The sequence below is a fragment of the Rattus rattus genome, chromosome 7, assembly GCF_011064425.1.
Source record: "Rattus rattus isolate New Zealand chromosome 7, Rrattus_CSIRO_v1, whole genome shotgun sequence".
Classification (NCBI taxonomy): domain Eukaryota; kingdom Metazoa; phylum Chordata; class Mammalia; order Rodentia; family Muridae; genus Rattus; species Rattus rattus.
In genome coordinates, this window is record NC_046160.1 from 104,399,485 (window position 1) to 104,422,049 (window position 22,565).

The window sequence follows — 22,565 nt, forward strand, 5'->3', positions numbered from 1 at the left end:
CTTGGGCATCATGTCCTGTTGCCGGTTATGATGGAGCTAGTACATATGTACTTTTCTTTTTTTTTTTTTTTTTTTTATTCTTTTTTTTTCAGAGCTGGGGACCAACCCAGGGCCTTGCGCTTGCTAGGCAAGTGTTCTACCACTGAACTAAATCCCCAACCCTACATATGTACTTTTCTAAGTCACTGCTGTGACATTTGATCCTGCCATCATTCTTCCAAGCCATGCCTTTGTTAGGCTGTCACTTTCAGCAGGGAGCTTCCACCTCCTAATATCCATGCATGTACTTACTGTGTCCACTTCCTGCCACCGCAGCCAGTGGAACAGCTGAGTTACACTGTTTCCTGTGCTTTATACATTGGTATCCTCTTACCATCATGGAGAGATTCTCTAATACAAAACAAGTACTTGTTCAACAAAGAGATATTTTACTTCAGTATTTTTATCACAGGAGAAGAGAACGTCTTACCAGGCCAATACTTACACACATCCCACAGACATATATCAAAAGCCCAAGAGGACTGTGTGGCCAAGAGAAGCTGCTCAGGACTCAACAGTTATCTCTGATAGTCTCAGCAATGGAGACAGGGGAGAAGAGACAAGGAGAGCAAACAATACAGAAAAAGTCCTAAGTGAAGAGGTCCCAGTAGGATTACTCCAACCCCACTGTCTCAGGAAGGCAGAGGGAGGAGAGGGAACAGGGTGGACCCACCTCTCTTCTCCTGGTGGAACTCCTCTAGAAGCTGTTCCTGCCTCTCAATGTGCTCAAAGAGACACAGGAGCTCAGACTCCTTGTGCTGCGTCAGCTCCCTGAGCTCCTGTCTACTGGCCGCCAGCTGCTGCCGCAAGGTCTTCTCTCTGCTCTCTCTCTCCTTCAGTTCCTCACACAGCCACTGCAACTTGGTCTAAAATTTAAAAACATATTTATATCTACTTAGTAAAAAGGAAAATAAAGGTCCAGATCCTAACAGTCTAGGGGACAAAAGAGAATAGTAGCATTATAATAACCTCAATATATAAAGAGAAATTTAATTTAATTTTAATTTGCTTTAAAGTTTATTGCAGTTGAGTGCTATTTCAGGGATTAAGCTACAAACGTCAAAGGCATTATAAAATACTCAGTGCACTCCATTATATTTGAAAAACAGCACTACAGGAGTGTTGGCTAGTTAAACTTCCAACCACAACACACGTGCTGATCCCTTAGCTTGACACATGAGACAATTTACAACAGCCACTTTAAAATTTCAAAAACAACTCAGAACAGAGCTCTTTGAATTTAGAAATGGAGGTGGTGAATGAATACATTCATAGTCACAAAGGCTAGAAACACACAGTGCCATACGTCCTACAAATCAGGTAGACTGAAAGGTTATAGGCAGGAGGAGTAACATCAAATCACATAATTAAGAAGGTACCTCAACCCATGCAACTATTTTTCGAAGATGCTGACCTCACCCAACTTCAATATTCAGACATTTCAAGCAGAATGGGAAAGAAATATCTTTCTGCCTTTGATAAAAAAAAAAAAAGGTTCTATAATATATTGAGAATTCCTATGATAGGCTGCCCAACAAACTCAGCTGCCTTTCCACACGCTCTTTATTATAGGCAAAAGGAAGCTAGGTAAAACATCCAATAGAAAGGAAAACTTAGCTTCGCTGAGGGAAGAGACAAGTGCTAGTGTACATGTGCGGACACTGAAACCCCAGGAGACTGCTGGAGCAAAGGGACGGACGTGATACACACTTCTGCTTTGGAAAACTATCACAGCAGCAGAAGGGGTCAGAAAGAATGTTACCATATAACCCACAGTTCTACTGAATAGGACAGACAAATGAACCCCATGAGAAAGGCATACAGGAATGCTCAAGGCAGCATATTTACGACAGTCCCAAAAGAGACGCCAAAGTCCATCCAGTGGCAAATGGATGGGTACAATAGGTCTATCCAAGCAATTGACTGATACAGCAACAGAAGCAAGGCAAACACAACACAGCACAAAGTGGGCAAGCCTTGAAAGCAACATTCTACAAAGGAAGGCAGTCACAAAGGAATATGTTTATATGACTCCATGATTTTCCATGCACAGTCAACAAATCGGTATGGATGGGAGCTGGTGAAAGGTAGGCGAAGAAGAGACCGTGAAAGGTTGTGCTTTCTCTTTCTGGATGCAAAGGTATTCTAGACGTGTGCTGATGACTGCGCAACTCTATAAACATAGTAAATGTGCTTGTCATGCATCAAGTGAGTTGGTGTGTGTGTGTGTGTGTGTGTGTGTGTGTGTGTGTGTGTGTTAGAAGCCAATGTCAGTTATCTTCCTCTACTACTCTCTACACTTTGAGGAAGGTTCCCTCACTGAATCTGGAGCTCACTGATTGATATTAGCTGACCGGAAAGCTCAGGGGTCCTTCTGTTTCCACCTGCCCAATGGTAGAATGGCAGGTGGAGCCCACCAGGCCCAGCTTTTGACATGGGTACTGAGGATCAGAACACAGGTTCCCATGTTTGCACAGTAAGCAATCCATTATTTAAACAACATATATACAGAAAATGTCACAGGGACGAGAGAAACAAAGTTCAAGTTAAAACTCCTGGAATGAGCTCAGACTCCAAGTACTTTCTGTGGGCCTGTCTTGTGTGGTTATCATTGAATAAACATAGAAGTGCCTCAGCTTCAGCTGGGCTGTGGAATCCATCTATGACTAAAGAAATGAATAAAGGCTGCCTTACTTCCTAAGATCCCATTTACAAATATTCTTGTAGGCTCGATGCCTCAGTGTATAGAAATGTCAGGGCAGGGAGGTGGGAGGGAGTGGGTGCCTGGGTGAGGGAGCACCCTCATAGAAGCGGGGGTGGGAGGATGGGATAGCAGGTTTTTGAAGGGGAAACCAGGAAGTGGGATGATATTTAAAATGTAAATAAAAACTGCAATTAAAAAAAGGAGATAAGAAAAACAAAGAATTGAAAATATTATACTGCATAAGTAGCTTTAAAGAATAAACAGAAACAAAGCTTTGGAAGATAGTAGCAAAAATGTAAAATAAATAAATAAATTATTGTATAATTCTAATCCCTAAAATCTGTATGTTTAGTTGATGAAACTCAATCAGCAAAGTAATCGTCTGTATTAATTAGCTGGATGTCTTATGTCAAATGTGTCCTCTGACTTGTTTTGTAATTTAATGTTTAATATAAATATGAAAAAAACCTCCTGTCAATATATGGAAAAAGATTCGCAAGACAGGAGACGAGAAAACATGACCAACTCCTATCCAGAAAAAAGGAGCATTTCCACTGCAGCTCTAAGGATGGACACAGAGCCGGGCTGACATCTTTATCCTCAGTCTGCGGACAAGAGTAGGGGGTGCTGTTTGTAAAAGATTATCTCCACTCAGAGATGAGCACACATTGGGGCTGGAAGTCAAGGAACTACACAGCGGCAGGCAAGCAAACCAAGGGTGCGGATGAGCTCACACTTCCGCATTCGGATGCGCTCACACTTCCGAATTCGGATGCGCTCACACTTCCGCATTCGGATGAGCTCACACTTCCGCATTTGGATGAGCTCACACTTCCGCATTTCAGATCTGATAGTTCCTCCAACCTCACAGGAAGGTGGACAGAAGAGTCAGCACTGGGGGGTGAGTTTCTAACTTTACTCATGTATGGAAACCCAGAAGCAACAAAGCCTGGGGAAGGAGGAGTCAGCCTCACACTGGAAAGTGACGATCTTGAGCCAATGAGAATCGGAAGCGGCATAGAAAGGGCATAGAGAAAGGGCATAGAGGGATAGAGAGCTCCAGGGAGGTGGATGAAGATGCAGATGGTGGCTCAGCAATGGAGGCAGCTGAGGGTCTCAAAAGAGAAGGGACTCCAGTAAGACGGACCAAGACAGTAAAGAGTTTAAGGTGTAGTGGTCACAAAAATAAAGCGTCAGAATAAAGCAGCAAAGTGACCTTTCAGAGACAGGAAGTGAAACCAAGAAGACATCAGGGGTGGAGCCCAAAAGCCAAACTACAAGATAGATGTTCTCAATGTCAAGAACTGTTAAGAAAAAAAAAGGCTAAAACCATTTCATAATGTAAAAAGAAGATTCCATGACCAAAATAACTGTAACTACGCCTTCTTGCCAAAATAGGGCTGGAGAGCCGAGTGCCACACTACATGGCGACTATCTACTGATGAGAGGAAGCAAGAAAGGGAGCTCACGACTTGAACTTTCTTCTTCTCATCTCTGCAGTGCCAGAATATTTAAACTGAGAATGCTCTTAAAGTATTATGCAATAAAAGTTATTCTACATAATATAACTACTAATTCTAGATATCCCTCAGTTGGAAAGGACTCGCACTAAGTCACTAATTTACTAATGGACAGACTAAGAGACTGCTTACATCCACCCTGCAGTGTTCTATATTAAAACCACAATCTGAATCTATACATACCACCTTTTGGTTTTTGACGATTACTGACACTATGCAGTGGGAGAGAGAAAAGAAAGATCAGATCTAATTACTGGAAAGGGTGGCCTCGTCAGCCAAGCCTTTCGTTTCTACTTGGTAGTTTAAGCACATACAATGTTATCCTTGTAATGGATTTAGATCTTCAAGACTTTCTCCAAGAATGCTGCATCTTTACCTAAAATCTTCTATATGAATGATAATACATTGGCTCTAACATGATATCATGGACTCCAAAAAACTCACAAAGGCAAATAAGTGAAAAGTGAGATGTATAAAAATCTATAATAAGACTGCTGAGATGTGTGTGCGTGTGTGTGTGCACGCGCACGCGCACGTGTGTGCACGCGCATACTTTTTTTTAATGGAGTTATGTCATGTTGGTGATGGTGTGTCACATAAGTACCATGCAAAAAACAACAACAACAACAACAACAACAAAAAACAGTATTACATTACATGGGAAACCTCCCCTCAAGTTGTTGCTTGGAGAACACGACAGTCTCCCGAAAATCACCCTTAGGTCCCTTACTGAACTTTAAGGTAAGACCCAACTGCACACTCTTGGACACGTGACTTGGAGGAACCAATCTGGAAGTGATCTGGAAGACTGCTCTCTGAGAAGTCCCTCAATGTACTGGAAGGTACTAAAGCAAACTACTGAGGGAGAGGAGCAACTGGTAGTCCTACCCAGCTGAAGAGCGTCGGAAGCACAAATGACTAGACTGGCAAAGTATCTCCAACGATACAACAGTAAGGCTTTTATCTTGGGGGTGGATAGCCAGCCTCTGTCCTGTTGTACTTCAGGCTTGCCCTACAAGAGAGAATTTGTGCCCTAGTACTGGAAACCTAGTCAACATCCACAGCCTGAGAAATAGAGACCTGTGAGGAAAATCTACCTCTACCATATAACTTTTAACTCTATTCTAAATATTTACCTTTATAACCCCAGATAAATGTAGCTCTCATCCCTCATCAAAGAAGCTTCTTTATACAACAAGTGGGGATTATTACAGACATCCACTACTAATCAAACTGAAGAGAATACAGACCTGCGGGGATATCCAGTCTCAGTTGATAAGTCTGCAATGAAACCTTTACATAGTAGCTAGATGTCTCCTAGTGATGACAAGAAAAATGCACCCATCAAATCTCAACAATAAGGATTCCTGAACAAGACCAGGACTGAAACCTCAGTTGAGATGACAGAGATTCTACATGGTCTCAGACCTAGATATGAGAGAGAGAGAGAGAGAGAGAGAGAGAGAGAGAGAGAGAGAGAGAGAATGAGAATGAATATGAGAATGATAACAATCAAAATGGAGACCACAAACGAGGGAAAGCACAGAAGGAGTCTGAGAGGAGTGATACACATGAAGTATCCACGCACAAAGCCCTCAAGATAAGAGACACATCCTGGCAGACATTAATGAGCACACAAACTAACATATTTAATATTGCACACTACCAATTGGGACTACAAAACACATGCACAATGGAGAAGGGCTAAAGTCTGCCTGGCAGAGGCCCAGTAACTATACCCTCTATACAAAATGTTAGTAGCTACAGCATGGCCCTTTGAAGCTACAGCCTCGGTTTTTCAACTAGCGGGCACATAACAAATCACTTCACTCAGCAGCAGCACGGATTAGCCAACGAGCTTAGAAATTGGAGAAGCGGTACAAAAAGCTAACTCTCGTAGTCAAATCTCAAAATTAAATTTTCTGGAAATTGAAATTCTTTAATTACTGCCAATGGAAATACAGCAAACATTAGTTCTCCAAGGATTTAGCCTAAAACCTGGCATTATTCAAAATTATAGAAAAATATTAAATGTCAGAATATTACATTGATTTATTAGCCTGATGGTATAAACTCTAGTATCTTTGAACAGGAAATAAAATGAAATGACTTTATAAACAGGAGAAATTCATAGGTACAGGATGGTATTTAAAATGGCCAGAGCTGAAGGAAGATGCATTAAAAAGTAAAGGAGCACAGGCTGATACAAGGTCTGGGTTCACAGTAGGCCACGAGCTATCCAAGAGGCCTGTGAAAAATGAAAAGCAGGACTGAGCATTTCAAAAAGAAGACTGCCTAGTCTGGGACCAAATCACTGTGAGGAAATGCAGTCCTTGATTTGATTGGTCTGCATCAGACGTCATCCTGTAGCAAACAGATACAGGAACCACATAGGAAACATGAATGAAATAAGAGCACAGAAATATACCATGCTTCTTAAGATACACTATTCATTCCATCTGCTGTCTCACTACTTTATCATTCTGAAATATTTGGTATTTGAAATACAACATGCCTTTCTAAAATCAACTCCAAAAAGAATAGCAGTGTAAGTGTAACGTAAAAGTCAAGTAACACTTTCCTTCCCACAGTGCTCAGGCCCAACATTCTTCTCGGCTCCCATGGCTTTGGAGCACGAGGACAAGACCCTGGTCTAAAGGGAAAAACTAATTCCACATTGGACAATGATTTTTTCCACCTCATTTTCAACACTTACTCACTACCACTGCAAAAAAAAAAAAAAATCACATTTGGTAGAAGGAAAAAAGATGAGAGAGAGAGAGAGAGAGAGAGAGAGAGAGAGAGAGAGAGAGAGAGAGAGAGATGATAGATGGATGAAAGATAGATAGATGATAGATGATAGTAGATGATGGATGGATGGATGGATGATAGATAGATGATGGATGGATGGATGGGTGGATGGACGGCCAGACAGATGATAGATAGATAGATAGATAGATGATAGATAGATAGATGATGGATGGATGGATGGGTGGATGGATGGATGGGTGGATGGACAGACAGATGATAGATAGATAGATAGATAGATAGATAGATAGATAGATAGATAGATAGATAGATAGATGAATAGATGATAGATAGATTGATTCCTGAGCTCACCTCTTGCCAGCGTCCATCAACCTATTCTTATTTACTCAATTACATAATTGCAGACACAGAGACTCAGCCCAGGCTTCCCTTTCTGGATCCATTCAAATCAATCCCATCTCAGCTTCTGACCTCTGTCCGCTTGACTGAACAGTCACTAGCATTGCTGAACAGTGGTAACAGAGAAACAACGAATCCCTCTAGTCCTGCTCAATAAATTATGGTAGAAATGACAAGGTAACAAAAAAACATCATTTCTGAAACAGCCATCAGGTTTCAGTTAGAGATAAATTTTGCCTTCCCAAAAGCCATGCACTAAAACAGAAGCCTAAACACGGCTCTATTTACAGAGCCCTGAGGAAGGTGATGAGAATCCCTGTGTAAGAGTAGGACACTTATCCTTGAGATCTGGCTCCCTGCAAGATGAAAAGAGACCAAAACTCCTTCCCACAGGATGTACACAGAAGACGGATCAAGACACAGACAGAAGGAGGACTCCACAAGCCAGGAAGACAGCCAAAGCACCACCTTTATCTCAGAGTCACCTCTCCAATTGTTTAAACAAGAAGTCAGTGTATGGCATTTTGCTATGATAAGCCAAAGAGACGACTGTAACATGACCAGTGACTTCGATCAACTCCTGAAGAGGCTTTTCCTACTGTCAAATAAAATTAAGATTTGGTTGTATTTACAGGCTTTATACAAAGTGAATATAGACTGTATTAATAATACAAAACAAAATTAAAATTTATGGAAATTTAATCAACCAATAATCAATTATAAGAAATCGTGTTTCTTAGATAAATACCCAGCATCTTCATTAAGCATCATGAAAAAGTGGCTTAGAACCCAGGACTTAACCATAGCAAATTATAATTAGCTGGCAAGGCTATTAATCATACAGCAGAAACCTTTCTGGTAACCACTCACAGGAGCATTTTACAGATTGCATAATAGACTCATTTATTTAACAACATCAACAAGCGGTGCTAAATAAACCAACAGAGGGAATTTGGAAATAAGGCAGTTTTTATCTCTGTCATCTCTGCTCATAATTAGGTGGGAATATTCATAAGCAGCTACTAAACCTATCACAGGGGTCTTTCTACTCTGTGAGAGGCTGCTACTGAGCCTTAACATAATATAGGCACTAAGTAATGACTCAAAACTCAAAACCAGAGAAAACAGAAAACTCACATAACTGATGGCAGCCTCTGTAGTCAGCAATAACACTAGGACCCATAATTTTCCTGCTTTAACTACTATGCTTCCCTCATCAAAACTCTAAAAATAATTTTGAGGGAAAAATGCTTGCAGAAGAACCAGGGGGAAAAGAAATAATGTCATTTTTTTAAGAATATACTAAGTCACCAAAATAAACTGAACCAAACCATACAATTCAAATGCAAGTCAAGTTCAAAGTATTTTTCATGTTTATGTGGTCCTAAGGCTCAGACCCAGGGCCTCACACAGGCTAGGACAGTGCTCTACCACTAAGCCAATGCCTAGCTACCTTTTACTTTTACTTTGAGAGACAGTCTCACTAAGTCCACCCTTAAATTACACTCTGATCCTCCTGCCTCAACTTCCTACATAACTGGGATTACAAACCAGTACCACCAGACTCAGAGTAGGATTATAGTTTTTAAGCAATAGTTTCTTCAAATCTTACCCTAAATATGATCAGAAAGGGGAAAAAATCTCCAAAATAAGAGTATATGTTAAGATAAAATTAATTTCCCTTAAACTGTATATTTCCCATATAAATAACTTAAAGCATATTTCCAAGAAAGAAACAAGTATTGAGTATATTTTCATTTTTTATTGAGAGGATAGAATATTAGATTATTCATATCCTAAACAAGAATAGATATGATCAAATGCTTTTCACAAAAAGAGGCAATATCCAAAAAGGTGAAGTTTTGTTTGAATGTGTACCACAAAACTAACACAGAATACAAAATGTTCAGCAAAGTGCACCGAACCCTCCTCAGTAACTCAGGTAAACTCAAAACCACAGACACCCCAGTTCTCTGATCTGCATCAGGAGCAGCTACACTACAGCCTCTCCTGCCACTTGCGCTGTACCACAGTAAGCATGGGACGGTCCAGTGCCTAGCACAGGTAAGACCACTCACACAAGGGAAAGAGCCCAGACACATCGACACAGGGAAGTACCCAGTACTGTAGGAGGGTACTTCCTGCTAGACAACCTTCAAGTTCAGGGCTCTGAATTAATAAAGGAAACACTTGGGAATTAAACTATGTAATGATGACTGGACATGATAACCCATGCCTATAACTCAACAAAGAAGGACATTTGCTGAAATTCCATGTGTTCACCACTCATCCTTCTTCAACACCAAAGCAGAGGAAATGCTTTGAGAGAAAAAATGTAAACTCTCCAGTGCTAGGAGTCATTGCAAAAGGAATTTACTGAGCAACTCGTGAGGCGCCTTATGACAAATGTGAAGAGTGTGACAAGGAAACCAGACACAGAAAGACCCCCATGGGGCATACAGACCAGAGGAGTGAATGGGACAACAGCCCAGAAGGATGCAACAGTCTACACTGAATTCATCCTTTACTGTTAAAGGAATAATTCACACTAGACTGGAGTGAGGGCTTCTTTAAAAACCAGTTATGTCATATGAATATATTTTTGTTTTAATCACAGATGCGAGTGTGATATGGGGCTGCTTTAGTTTGCTCACAAACATTAACTAAGATTGTCTTGTGCTCTAAGAGGGGGATGTTTTTTTGTGATTTGCAGATAGTTTAATTCTGGTGACTCTGCAGACAAATGCCAGAGCTTCTCCCCAATGAGGGGAGGTGCCCGGGGGCGGAGGTGCTGAGAAAAAGAGGAGGAGGATGCACCTGAAGAGAAGGAGGAGAAGGAGCAGGAGGAAGAGGAGGAGGAAGAGGAGGAGGAAGAGGAGGAAGAAGAGGAGAGGAAGAGAAGAGGGAGGAGGAAGAGGAGGAGGAAGAGGAGGAGGAAGAGGAGGAAGAGGAAGAGGGGGAAGAGGAAGAGGGGGAAGAGGAAGAGGAGGAGGAACAGGAGCAGGAGGAGGAAGAGGGAGGAAGAGGAAGAGGGAGGAAGGGAAGAGGGAGGAAGAGGAAGAGGGAGGAAGAGGAAGAGGGAGGAGAAGAAGGAGAGGAAGAAGGAGGAAGGAAGAGGAAGCAGGAGGGGGAGGAGGAGGGGGAAGAGGAGTGGAGGAGGAGGGGAGGAAGGGGGGAGGGGGAGGAGGAGGTAGGAGATGAGGAGGAGCCGGAGGAGGAGGAGGAGCAGGAGGAGGAGGAGCAGGAGGAGGAGACGCTGGTCCTCCCTGCTGCTCCTCCCTGCTGCTCTTGGCTGCTGTTGTGGTTTGATGAGAAGTTGGAGATAGCCTGACAATGAAGACTGAAGTGGCCCCAAGGAACTCAACACCCATAGTCATCAGGAAGTAGACTAAAGAGGTCTATGTCCCCTTTCCTCTCTAACCTTTCTCTCCTACACAGTGTAGGGGCTTTGGAAGGGATTAGGGTGGAATAAAAAAGTTTGGAATGGTGAGAGATCTAAGAACCCAATAAAATAGCTAAACAAATCCACCCACACTGACCTCTGAGAACATGCAAGCACCAAGCATACAGGACCCACCTTGTGCATGACACTGATTTTCCTCCCCTCGCTGTCCTGAGATTGGAGCCTGAATCTAGAATGGACAGTGATTCAAACGAGCGTGTGGCCCCATGCTGTAGCGCCTGCCCACTCTCCGTCTGAGGTTTCATGCTACTGTCTCATCAACCACTCTCTCCATTCCCTCCACTTACACCCCCACATCCTTGCTTCCCTTGAACTTTATACTATGCAAACAGATATTTAAAAGTATGGACTGCACTATTAGCCAGTTTGTTACAGAGGACTCTGCCTACTCATTAATTTAGGTATCAATTCTTTCTTACATTCTCCCATTTTGGCCTAAAAAAAATACATCTTAGCCGCCATCACTTTCTGACAACAATCATTATTTGAATGCTATCGCCAAAATATTGCTCCCATCTGTTTGTGCCTGTAAATCCCTGGACAATTTCCTTAAATCAAACCCTCAGTCTGCCTCACCGGTCTCCAGTTGCTCTCCCTGACTTCTGGCTTACCACCTCTAAGCTGGCTCTCACAACACTAGGCTGTGACACTTTTATAATACAAATATGAGCATACCACTCCCTTTTTCAAGTTCCTTCCTGATTATTCACTAAATACTGATCTGGATCTGAGCTCTCGGAAAGGACATAAGATTCCTTTCCTCATAAACCTAATCCCCATCTCTGCCTAGAGTTTCTACCTCGACCTTTCAGATTCTACTCTGATCAAACCAGGTTTTTGTTTTTGGGTTTTTTTTGTTTGTTTGTTTTTTGTTTTTTGTTTTTTTTGTTTGTTTGTTTGTTTGTTTGTTTGTTTGTTTTTGCACTTCTCATGTCCTCTCTGCATGCAGGTACTTCTGTATGTCACCGTAGGAATCATCTGAGACATCAGACCTCCATGGAAGACTGCATATACTCAATAGAGCTCCTGCACAAAATATTCAAAGTTTCTGTATGTTCATCTAGCCTTTCTAACAAAGAGGGCTCCGCTGGGGCTTATTAATGTTTATGCCACAAAATGTAGCATAGCATCTAGGACATAGTATTATTCTCTGTTAAGCAAAGGAAACCATAGCCTCTACATGGCCTGCTAGAATTTACAACAAATTCTCCTCCTTAATCTACAGGAACCACTTACCTGGCATTCTTTAATGGCTGTCTCGGTTCCCTTCCCATAAAGTCTTATCCTGAAGCTCCATTGGTTATTTTATCTGCAAATCTGGACCGACTCAATTGGACTTCATGTTTATGTCATGCCACCACTGCCCACAAAACGACAGTGACAAAAACCCCACCCAACCTGCGAGTGCTTCTGCAGTTAACACTAACAATAGAAATTCATTTAGTAGATTTATGAAAACAATTACCAAATGCCCTCTGAGGTCCTTCCAATACTGCAAGATGTCAGCATGGGCTAGCTGAATAGCAAGCCTGCTTTCCATATAGTTTTTGTCCCCTGATTTCAGATCTTATCTCCAATACTTATAGAGCTGTCTAGTCATAGTTCACAGACATTAGAGGAGTGTAGCCCATCAATAGCCTAAGCCATCTTTCTAGGAAATAGATTCAATTCCTCCCTAGTCAGTTGGTCAGCATGGCATTTTTATCACACCCTTTTACACTGTGGAGGGAACAGTTGTCTCATGCAGTATTAAACCTGGTCTGATCAGAAGTTCAATCCCATTAAATGATAAGGGAAACCTGCTCACGAGCTCCCAAATTAAAGAGCTATGATGAAGGGTCGTCTCTGCTTCTCATAATTTAACTGAACCACAGCGGTGAAAGCTTTCTGTTAGGAAATGATAAAGATTTCAACTTGAAAGAAAATTCTAAGTGCATTGCTCTTGTTGTCAGAACTGCAGAGTTAGGAAAAAGAGAAAGAGAAATGTTAAATTAATGCACAACACAAGTCTCCAGCGAAGGAATTCTGAAATACCAAAACACGCACATTCTACATTTGCTATGCAAGAGGCGAAAACATCAATTTGCATCTATTTCTACCAAAAATGCTTGAAATGCACAAGATTGATGTTTTTGAAAAAGAGAGAGAATCTTATACAGGAAGGCGAATTCTGTGTTCATTCACGGTGTTTCCTTTTCTTACTCCTTCCTTAGCTGCCTGGCTGACCTTCAGAGGCACTCACTGTCGTGGCACTGCTTCCTACCAGCATCTTCTCAACCCCCTCAGCTGTGATCACGCAATACTCTCATGTTCTTGCCACTGCTTTATCCATAATTAGCCAATTGACTTCCACGTGCTCTTTATTTGTAGGCATATGGGGGTATGAGTTATGTGCCTATGTGTACGTGTGTGCACCACTTACGTTCCTAGTGCCCCAAGAAGTCAGAAAAGGGCTTTAGAAGCACTGGTAACCCGAGTTACATGGGTGTGAGCCTCCATGTGAATTCTAAGAACCGAACTCAGGTCTTCTAGGAAAACACTCAGTGCTCTGAACTGCTAACCCATCTCTAAAACCTTTACACAATTTTTATAAGACTAAATTTAAGTGTTGAGCCCTTGCAGAAGCTTATTACGACACACTTGCAACACTATATCCCACCATCTTACCAGCACAAACATCAGTTACTTCTTAATTTTCCTATGCTCTGTTGTCAATGGCTTCAAAGAGCTCTAACAACATAACACTTCAGAGAATGTTTTGGAATCCATCCACACCTCAATATTAGCCCTGAGATTACATGAGAGCCATGGTGACTGACACAAAGCATTATACAATAAACAAATGTTGGCTCAATAAACAAAGACTCTGAATGACGGCACAATGGTAGGGCATTAATTTTGAGTTGGACAGTAGGCAATATGCCCATTCATTCTTTTCATGGATGTAAGTAAGTTACTTTCCTCCTGTGAGACTTCACTTCTCTCATGTTTTCAAACAAGCATAATGGGAAGGGGGAGTCTAGCCCACGGGCACATACACTGCATCAGGCCCTGGATTCAAGCCCAGCAATCAATCATTCAATCAATCAGCCAGCCAACCAATCAACAGATTTAGAAGGCTCTTGATACAATAAACTAGCAAACGGGAAGTATAATTCAGTCAGTTTATGCTACAAGTGGTGGGTTTATTATGAAACTTAAATGAAATAAAAAGATTAAGATATGTGTATCTTGAAGATAATTATTATTCTACAAAGAACTGAAAGTACGTAGGACTAATAATATGTCATATGTTCTAATCAGTGAGTTTGCAAATTGACCTAACATAGAAAAGTAATTGGTACATATCCCGGAGTGAAGAGTCATGGGAAAATCAGAGGAGCAGTGGAGGAGCTGAGTGACAGACAGACCATGGGCATGTACGAAACATTCAGACAATAGGAGATATACCATAGTATAAAATTTTCAAATATAAACAGAAAATTATTGAAACTGAACTTTTGATAATATAAAACTATCTAGATGAATCATGACACAGAGAAGTTACCTTTAGGGCATAAAATAGATCCTTCTAGTCTTAAAAACAACAACCCAGGGAGTAAAGGGATTTTCTTGAGAGGAGCAGAGTCAGCAGGCTGTAAGCTTACACAGAGAATCAAGATGGATTTAACAGCATGTATAAAATAAACATGAGGTGTGGCTATTCTGGCCTCTAGACACTTCTAGAGGCCCAACTAAATAAAAGACTCTGTTACAATCTGGTTCACAATCCAAAATTTTTATCCTCCTTTATTTTCTAGTTCTTGGCCTATACTAATTATAGAAAAAAGAAATTTAGATGCTTCTTACATATATTGAAGTAACTCTGCTCTGGTGACCCAGTGGTACATCTTTATATTCTCAGTTATACAACAAAATATTTGGTTAAGCTAGGCATGGGATATGCTCAGTGCTCAGGAGTTAGAAGTCAGTAGATCTCTGTGGGTTCAAGAATGGCCTCCTCTACACATTTAATTCCATGCCAGCAGGGCTACACAGTGAGGCAATAAACATATATATGTATATAGACAGTAGATCGGTGACTGGGTGGCTGGATGGATGGGTAAGCAGGTGGGTGGGGGAGAAGGCATAAAGACAGACAGAAGATATACATGAATAAATCAAATATGATTTCTTCAATATCATAAACATTAGGATTCTGTGATGAAGTACCTTGCTTTCAGCTAACCATCGATGTGGGTCATAATGTATTTGAGGACCAGAGGTAAACACCTACAAAAAGAGAAAAGCACGTCAGAACTAGATTTTTCTCTGGCATGAACATACATAACCAAAATTACTGAGCACAGCATCCAAATAACTGCTTCTGAAGTGTGAGGATTTGACGAGAGGAAGACGGAGGAAGACTGGATCAAGCACACAGGCAATTCCACAGCACAGGTACTAAGAGCCTGCTATGCTCATTTTCTTGATGACAACGAGCACCCGGCTCACACACAGACACGGATGATCCAGCTGCCTAGCGGCAGGCACCACCACTGGTCTCTGGAGTTGAGTCCTTGAGATTTCACCTGGTGCGCCATCTTGATTAAAGCCTGTTTGCCTCTCCTTCCACTGCCTCTTGGTGCTGGTCCATGTAATGTAGTCCATGCAGGTTTAGATGTGCCTACAGAGAAACTGAATTCTGCCTTGCTTGTCCATCTTTATACCTTGGGTCCACTTGGTTATATCAAAGACTATGCAGAACAGATAACTCATCAAAATAAATATACACGAAGGTTGCTTTATATTTCAAACTACTCACAAAATTCTGTATTAAACTGTTGCCTATATTAGCTGCCCTGATTGCCTTTATATCAACTCATGTATAAAATCTTGGAACGTCTGGTTTTGCCTTATTACTGAGCTAAACTGCACTCAAAGGCTGCTGGTGTCTTTATAATTGTAAACATAAATTGTATTATTCCTAGTTCTTCAAATTCTATGCAACATGGGATATTTGTATAGGGTATCTCGATGTTTATCTGAAAATATCCTTTCTTCGCTAAAGAGATGTCTATCCATGTTCTCAAATGCTTCCATATCTCCTGATATGTCTGCACATCACTTCTCTGTCACAATAGCAACAGCCACACTTAGTACATATTTAGTATCCATCACATTCCAGACACAGAAGTGTCTTACACCCAGCTTGTCTCTCAACTTTTCTTAAAGGCTAGCCATATTCTCGTGTAGTTTTGCTTGTTTAGTTTCATTTTGTCTCGTGTTGTGAAGCACGATTGTAGCCCTGACTCCCCTGGAACTATGCAAACCTATCAAGAGGAGGTGGCCCTCCTTTTGCCTCCGTTCCCATGCTTTAGTTAAAGGCCTGCGCCACCACATACAATTCTAACTCAAGGCTTAGGTACCCTACCTCATCAATCGGGCTTTCTTCAGTTGCCCAAATTCTCTATTTCTTCCTCCTCTTTCAACAACGCACTCTGCAGCTAAATATCTGTGAGCATCCATTTGACAAGTACTATAATTTCCATTTCATAACCTACTCCATTAAATCTTTACTATCTCAATTAAACCTTCATCTTGAGTAATAAGAAATATTTTGATATAAGAAATACAAGCAATGTTTGTGTTTCATGATTTGTTCCACAGATTTACAAATGATTTCATGTTTAAAAGAGCACTTTTAACCAGTTATAAATGGCAGAGCTACAGGCTATCAATGCCATGGTAACAAGCTACCATGTGACAGGGAAGTATATACACAAGTGTTTCTACACTACCAGGCACAGAAAACACACTCAATGTAGAAAGATGATGGCATAGCAAGTTGTCATCAATACTCAAGGAACTGTGACAAGAACACTGCAATGGACCTGTGCTGTGAAGAAGACAGAAAAAGAACATGCATGTACATCTAAATACAATAAAACACAGAAGCACTACTGCAGCCTGTTGAAAGGACAATTTGCTTCCTATAAAGAAACATAGTATTTAAGAACGTTCCCACCCATGAAAAACCGATGTTTTCCTACAGTGTCATGTAACAAGGCTTATTGTGTATCTTATAACACGATTCTCATAGTTTGATTTTAATGTTCATGTGTGACTGAAATTAAATATTTAAGCATCGAGTAAATGCTACATTGCTAGTATATGTTCCTCTATATAAAATTAGGGTTCACAAGCTACATACACATAGAAGCCTTGACATTTAAGCGAACAGCATTAGATAGGAGAAAGGTAAGCCATCAGATAGCAGACTCTGTAGCATTCACTTAACCCAAGCATTCTCATCCTAATGTCACTGTCTTCTCAGGACACTTGAACACTGGTGCCTCAATGTCTACCTACTCTGCTAATTCTACCAATTGAAACATTTATACTACAGTTGAAGCCCGAATCTTTAATCGAAACCGTAGATTATATTTTCATTTTCTTTTAAACATCCTTAGAGAACAAGAAAGACAGAAAAAAAAATCAGAAAGTGGGGGAAGAAAACTCGAAAGACCACTCTCTAGTGGAGGGAAAAAGAATAATGGAGCTCCTAAAACCAGCCGAGCACAATACCATGTCTGAGTGTGGTCCTGTCATGACTAAAAGTAACACTTCATCCAATGTGTTAGGGTAAAGACTCAAACACCCATGGAACAGTCTTTTTGACATTTCATGACAACCATCAATTGAGGAATAATCAATCCTTCGAAATATGGAGACAAATATACTGACTAGAACACAGCAGTATAGTGTTCCTCTGATGGGGCTCCAGTCAGTCCACAATGTTTCAAGTCCCATTTCGGATTCAGTCACACTGATATCTAGCAGCAAGTACCACGCCCCTCCAGATCTTGTTCTCTTTTCTACACTATGTGTCACAGGGTAGTAAAGTACAGAATTGTTTTGAGAGCTAAGAAAGACACTGCATACCCCATCCTTATCATTAAACCTCTCCTAAAGAATTCAACAGATGGTAACAATATCACGGACAGGCTAGCATGGGGAAACCTTGGAATCCAAGCACCTTGACACAAAGGATGTTGTCCTTGAGCAGTGTGCTGCCTCTTGATTGAAGGGCTGCCTTTCACTGAGTGAGGCACAGGTAACTCAGTATAACGATTCACACCTTCACCATGACTGTGTAGTAATGCGGTTTCTAACTAAGCAATGCAAGACGTTATTTGTTTCATAAAAAAATTCTGAGAAAAAAAGAATGTGACTACCATGTAATCACGTTACCATCCCATTCTAATTATATATTAGAAAAGTAACTGGAAATTTAAGGCACGTAATATGAGAACTCATAATTACTTTCAGTTTCTCCACTGAGTCTCTGGAGAAAGTTTTACAAGCTTCATCAATTTCTTTTCCTATTACACCAAGAATGGATTCCTGTTCTGTCTCCAGACAAAGAAGCTGATCCTTGAGCTGCAGCCTGGATTCTTCCATCCTCCTTAAGTGCTCCTCTTCATTACTTATATGTTTCTCCTGTGGGATACGGAATAAAACAGAACCTTAGTAAGTGCAGCCAAGACACAGTTGTGTGTCCAACCAAGCCCAAGAACTGGATTAGAAAACATGTATGACTGGCTGTCCTTTCACTTAGCAAAATAGATATCCCATAAAAATTCATGCATGGACAACTGATAAAATTACTATATAAAGTCTATGAAAAATATGTGGAAATGTCCTTTGTCATTTAATAACAGGGCTATCAGTGGATCAGAAGAAAAGATAAAAGCAGCCATTGATCTTATGTAGACTCTAAACATTGGTAAAACACCAGAAATATTAATTATGAAATATGATGCTTGGTAGCACCCGGTGGAGGTTTCTCCATTTGAGAGACATGCTATCACCCAAATTCCCTCACAATGTATTCTTCCAAAGGTCCAACCTTTGAATGCCCTCATACCACACCCATGAATTTAGACATGAAAACTTAATAAAAACCAAGATGGAAACATCTTCCAAGTAAACAAATACATTTAATGAAAAGAGGTTTTTCAGGAGTCCTTGAAGAGATTACAAGTACTTTGGGGTCTCCTCTAAGCAGAACGGCTTGCAATCATTACTATTTATTATACAATTCTCAAGAGTTGTGATGAAATAATTTCATTAAAACTGAGCATCCTTCATGTAAAAATGCAAACTCTCTAATGCCCCGAAGCCCACAACTTTAGAACAACGATGTGACACTCAGTATGCTTTACCTTGGGTTGTGGATTAGGAATATTTAACTGACACAGTCTAAAACCATCAAAAGCTCTACCATATGAGATGCTTCTGATCTTGCGCATTCTTACAGCACGTGCTAGAGAAATTCAAAGCCATATAACACAGGGCACGTAAAGTAGTGAAATTACTAGAACTGTATAACTACCAGACCATAGTCACAGTCTTAGTTAATATGTGCTCAGTCGGTCACTAAACACTAGTTTAGTACCCTTTTACTGCCCAGTAAGACATAACTAATCCAGGAGTAGTGCCTGGGCATTTAACCCATTTTGAATTTCAAAGAAATCATCCAAGCTGCAGAGATGAAGCAGCAATAAAGAACACTGGTTGCTTTTCCAGTGAACTGCAGTTCAATTCCCAGCATCTACAAGGCAGCTCATAACTGTCTGTAACTTTAGTTCCAAGGAATCTGACGCCCTCTTCTGGCCTCCAAGGGCATCAGGCACACACATGGTGCACAGACAGACTCTGGGCAAAACAATCATGCGTAAAAAACAAGTACTTCTTTCCTTTATTGAAAATAGATTCTTTTCTCATACAACATATTCTGATTATAGTTTCCTTCCCTCAACTCCTCCCAGTCCTTCATCACCTCCTACTCCTCTAGGTCTACTCCCTTTCTGTCTCTCATTAGAAAAGAACAGGCTTCTTCAACTAAACATGACAAAATAAAGTATAAAAAGATAAAGCAAACACCATCATATTGAAGTAGGACATAGCAACCCAAGAGGAGGAAGAGAGTTGCAGGAGCAGGCCCAAGAGTCAGAGACCCGCTTGTTCACATAAAACACTAAGCTGTAATATACATGCGGAGGGCCTGGTACAGAACAATAGAGGCCCTGTGTTTGCTGCTTCCGTCTCTGTGAGTCTATCTGTGCCTTGCTTAGTGATTCAGAGGAAACGGATCTTCTTTTTAAAAAGGGAAGAGGGGTTGGGGATTTAGCTCAGTGGTATAGCGCTTGCCTAGGAAGCGCAAGGCCCTGGGTTCGGTCCCCAGCTCCGGAAAAAAAGAACCAAAAAATAAAAAAAGGAAGAAATATAATGACCTTGTTTTCAAAAAACCTCACCACGTATGTTTACTATACGTAGTACTCTGTTACATAAGGGCACTTCTCATAAAGTCTTCTCATAAAGTCCCATCCCCCTCCTCTTTTCTTTCCCCTTCCCATTTATCACCCTCCTTTGTGCTCAGGCAGTTTCACTGACTTTTTTTTTAGAGCAGTGCGGGAACAACCCAGTCACAGAACTTTCGATCTATGATCTCTCCTACCTGCAAGATGTGTTGGGGAAAGGTAGTGCAGAACTTGGGGGAGTGGCCAACCAATGACTGACCCAACATGAAGCCCACACCATGAGACCCACGAGATACCACGAGAGGGAACCCACACCTGATACTACCTGGATGGTCAGGAACTAGAGTCAGGACAGCTCAGAGGATAGAACTAAACACAACTGGCCAAAATTAATAAGGTCAATGAAATGACTCCTACTGATATCCGACTATACTCATAGATCAGCAACTAGCCCAAGGGTCCTCAGAGGGCCATCACCGAGCAACTGGTGGGAGCAGATGCAGAGACCCGCAGACTAGGCAGAGCCAGGGGAACTCTACAGAAGACGGAGAGGACGGACTATATAAGGCAGAGGAGTCAAGGACACCAGGACAACACAGTCCATCCACCAAAACAACTAAGCCGGGCTCCCAGGACATCACAGAGACTCAAGTTACGATCACAGATTCTGTATGGGTCAGACGTAGGTCCTCTGCATATACCTTATGGCTATGTAACTTGGTGTTCTTGTAGGACTCCTAGCAGTGGAAATGGGAGGGGGGGTATCTCTGACTCTTTTGCCTACACTTGGGACCCCTATCCTCCTACCGGGTTACCCCATCCAGTCTTGTTATGAAGGTCTTACTGTAGCTTGATAGGCCATGTTCGGTGGCTATCACTGGAGGCCTGCTTCTTTTTTTTTTTTAAGGCTACAGAGGAGGAGTGGATTTGTGGAGCAGTAGTGGGGGGAGCTAGGAGGAGCAGAGAAGAGGAGTGGATCTGCAGGGGAGGAACTGGGAGGAGCAGAAAGGAGGAGAATATCTGTGGGTGGAGGAACTGCAAGGGATAGAGGAAGAGGAAATTGTAGTGGAGATGCAATGTGTGAGAGAAGAATTAAAGAAAAAAGAAGAATATCTTTAAAAATAAAGTTTAAACTTATTACAAACAAATCTTTAAACTTAGGTTTGGTTTACATTACAAAATAAATTAAAGCTCCTTGGCCAACAAGCACAGAGCCTTGGACAACTTCCGCCACTACATGCACACGGCCTTACCTTCTTTTCCACTGTCTCCTACTCTGTCAGTTTCTCAAACTCCTCTACCTATGTCTACCCTGAACACGTGGATGTGTACAACTCTGCCTGAAGTTGGTCTGTCTCAGAATAGGGCTGGTGGCTGAGAAGCTGCGAGGTGAACTTATTCCATTACCTGGGTCTGGCCTGCAGCTTTAGGAACTTGAGGCCAAAAGGTTGTTTCTTCTAAAAGACTCTGAGTGGAGTCATATCTCAGCAGTAAGATCATTAAGCTCATAAGAAATTAATGTACAAAAGAGAATGCAATTCAATTAACTGTATTTATTTGCAACAAGGAACATAACTACTATATGTATCAGAATTGTTACATCAGTATAACCAGACCCAGTATCGCTACAGACCACAGTAGAGAGAATGTTGTCTAATGAGCAGGAAATACGTTTTGCTTTTTTGAAGTAATATTGAATCATCCAGAAAAAATACCACACAATGCTTTTGCATTCTATGTATGGGTTCCATGACCATCGACCTAAGATATAAGTTTATCCATTCCAGCTTAGAGCAGTGCTGTGGCTGAGTGATGTAGACACCACCCAAGAGTTCACGTGTTGGAGGCTTGCTCTATGAGTATGTCCTAGCTGAGGGTCACTGGAGATGCTGTCCTCAATCGAAACTGATGCTGTTCTCAGAAACTGCCTTGCTTTCCCTACAGGGCTGTGAGGTTAAAGCTGGACCCATGAGGGCTTTTCGGCTTCCTGACTCATCTGAGATCTAACTTGCACATGCCCCTCACCATAACTTGATGAATCCATGGACCTCACCATAGCTGGACTTTCCAATTGACTCTCAGGCTCCAAAAATATCCTTTCTTTAAAAATTATCTAGCTTCAGGCTTTGTTACAGAGGTGAAAAAGAAAAAATGGCTAATATAAGAAAAAACACTCTATATAAAGCATTCTTCTATGTATTAGAGAGAGAAAACAAGATCTGAAGTCCCAATAGATCTCAGAAGAATCTATCACTTCTATTCTACCCCATTTTTCAAAGTTGGAAATGTGTGAACACTGCTTTGTACTACACAATGATTTAGCTCTTCCCCCAAATGTTATATTGGACGTTTTATACCTTGGGAGG

The 22,565-nt window shown here is 41.2% G+C and overlaps 1 protein-coding gene across 1 annotated transcript in view; it reads right to left on the reverse strand.

The window, feature by feature from the left end:
* Cep128 (centrosomal protein 128) overlaps positions 1-22,565 on the reverse strand; it is a 348,062-nt gene that overhangs the window by 188,894 nt on the left and 136,603 nt on the right. Inside the window, exons 18-20 of the mRNA XM_032908227.1 lie at positions 18,200-18,376; positions 15,107-15,166; positions 713-905 (exon numbers count right to left, since the gene is read on the reverse strand). Coding sequence (XP_032764118.1) covers positions 713-905; positions 15,107-15,166; positions 18,200-18,376 — 430 coding nt within the window. The remainder of the gene's footprint in view (positions 1-712; positions 906-15,106; positions 15,167-18,199; positions 18,377-22,565) is intronic.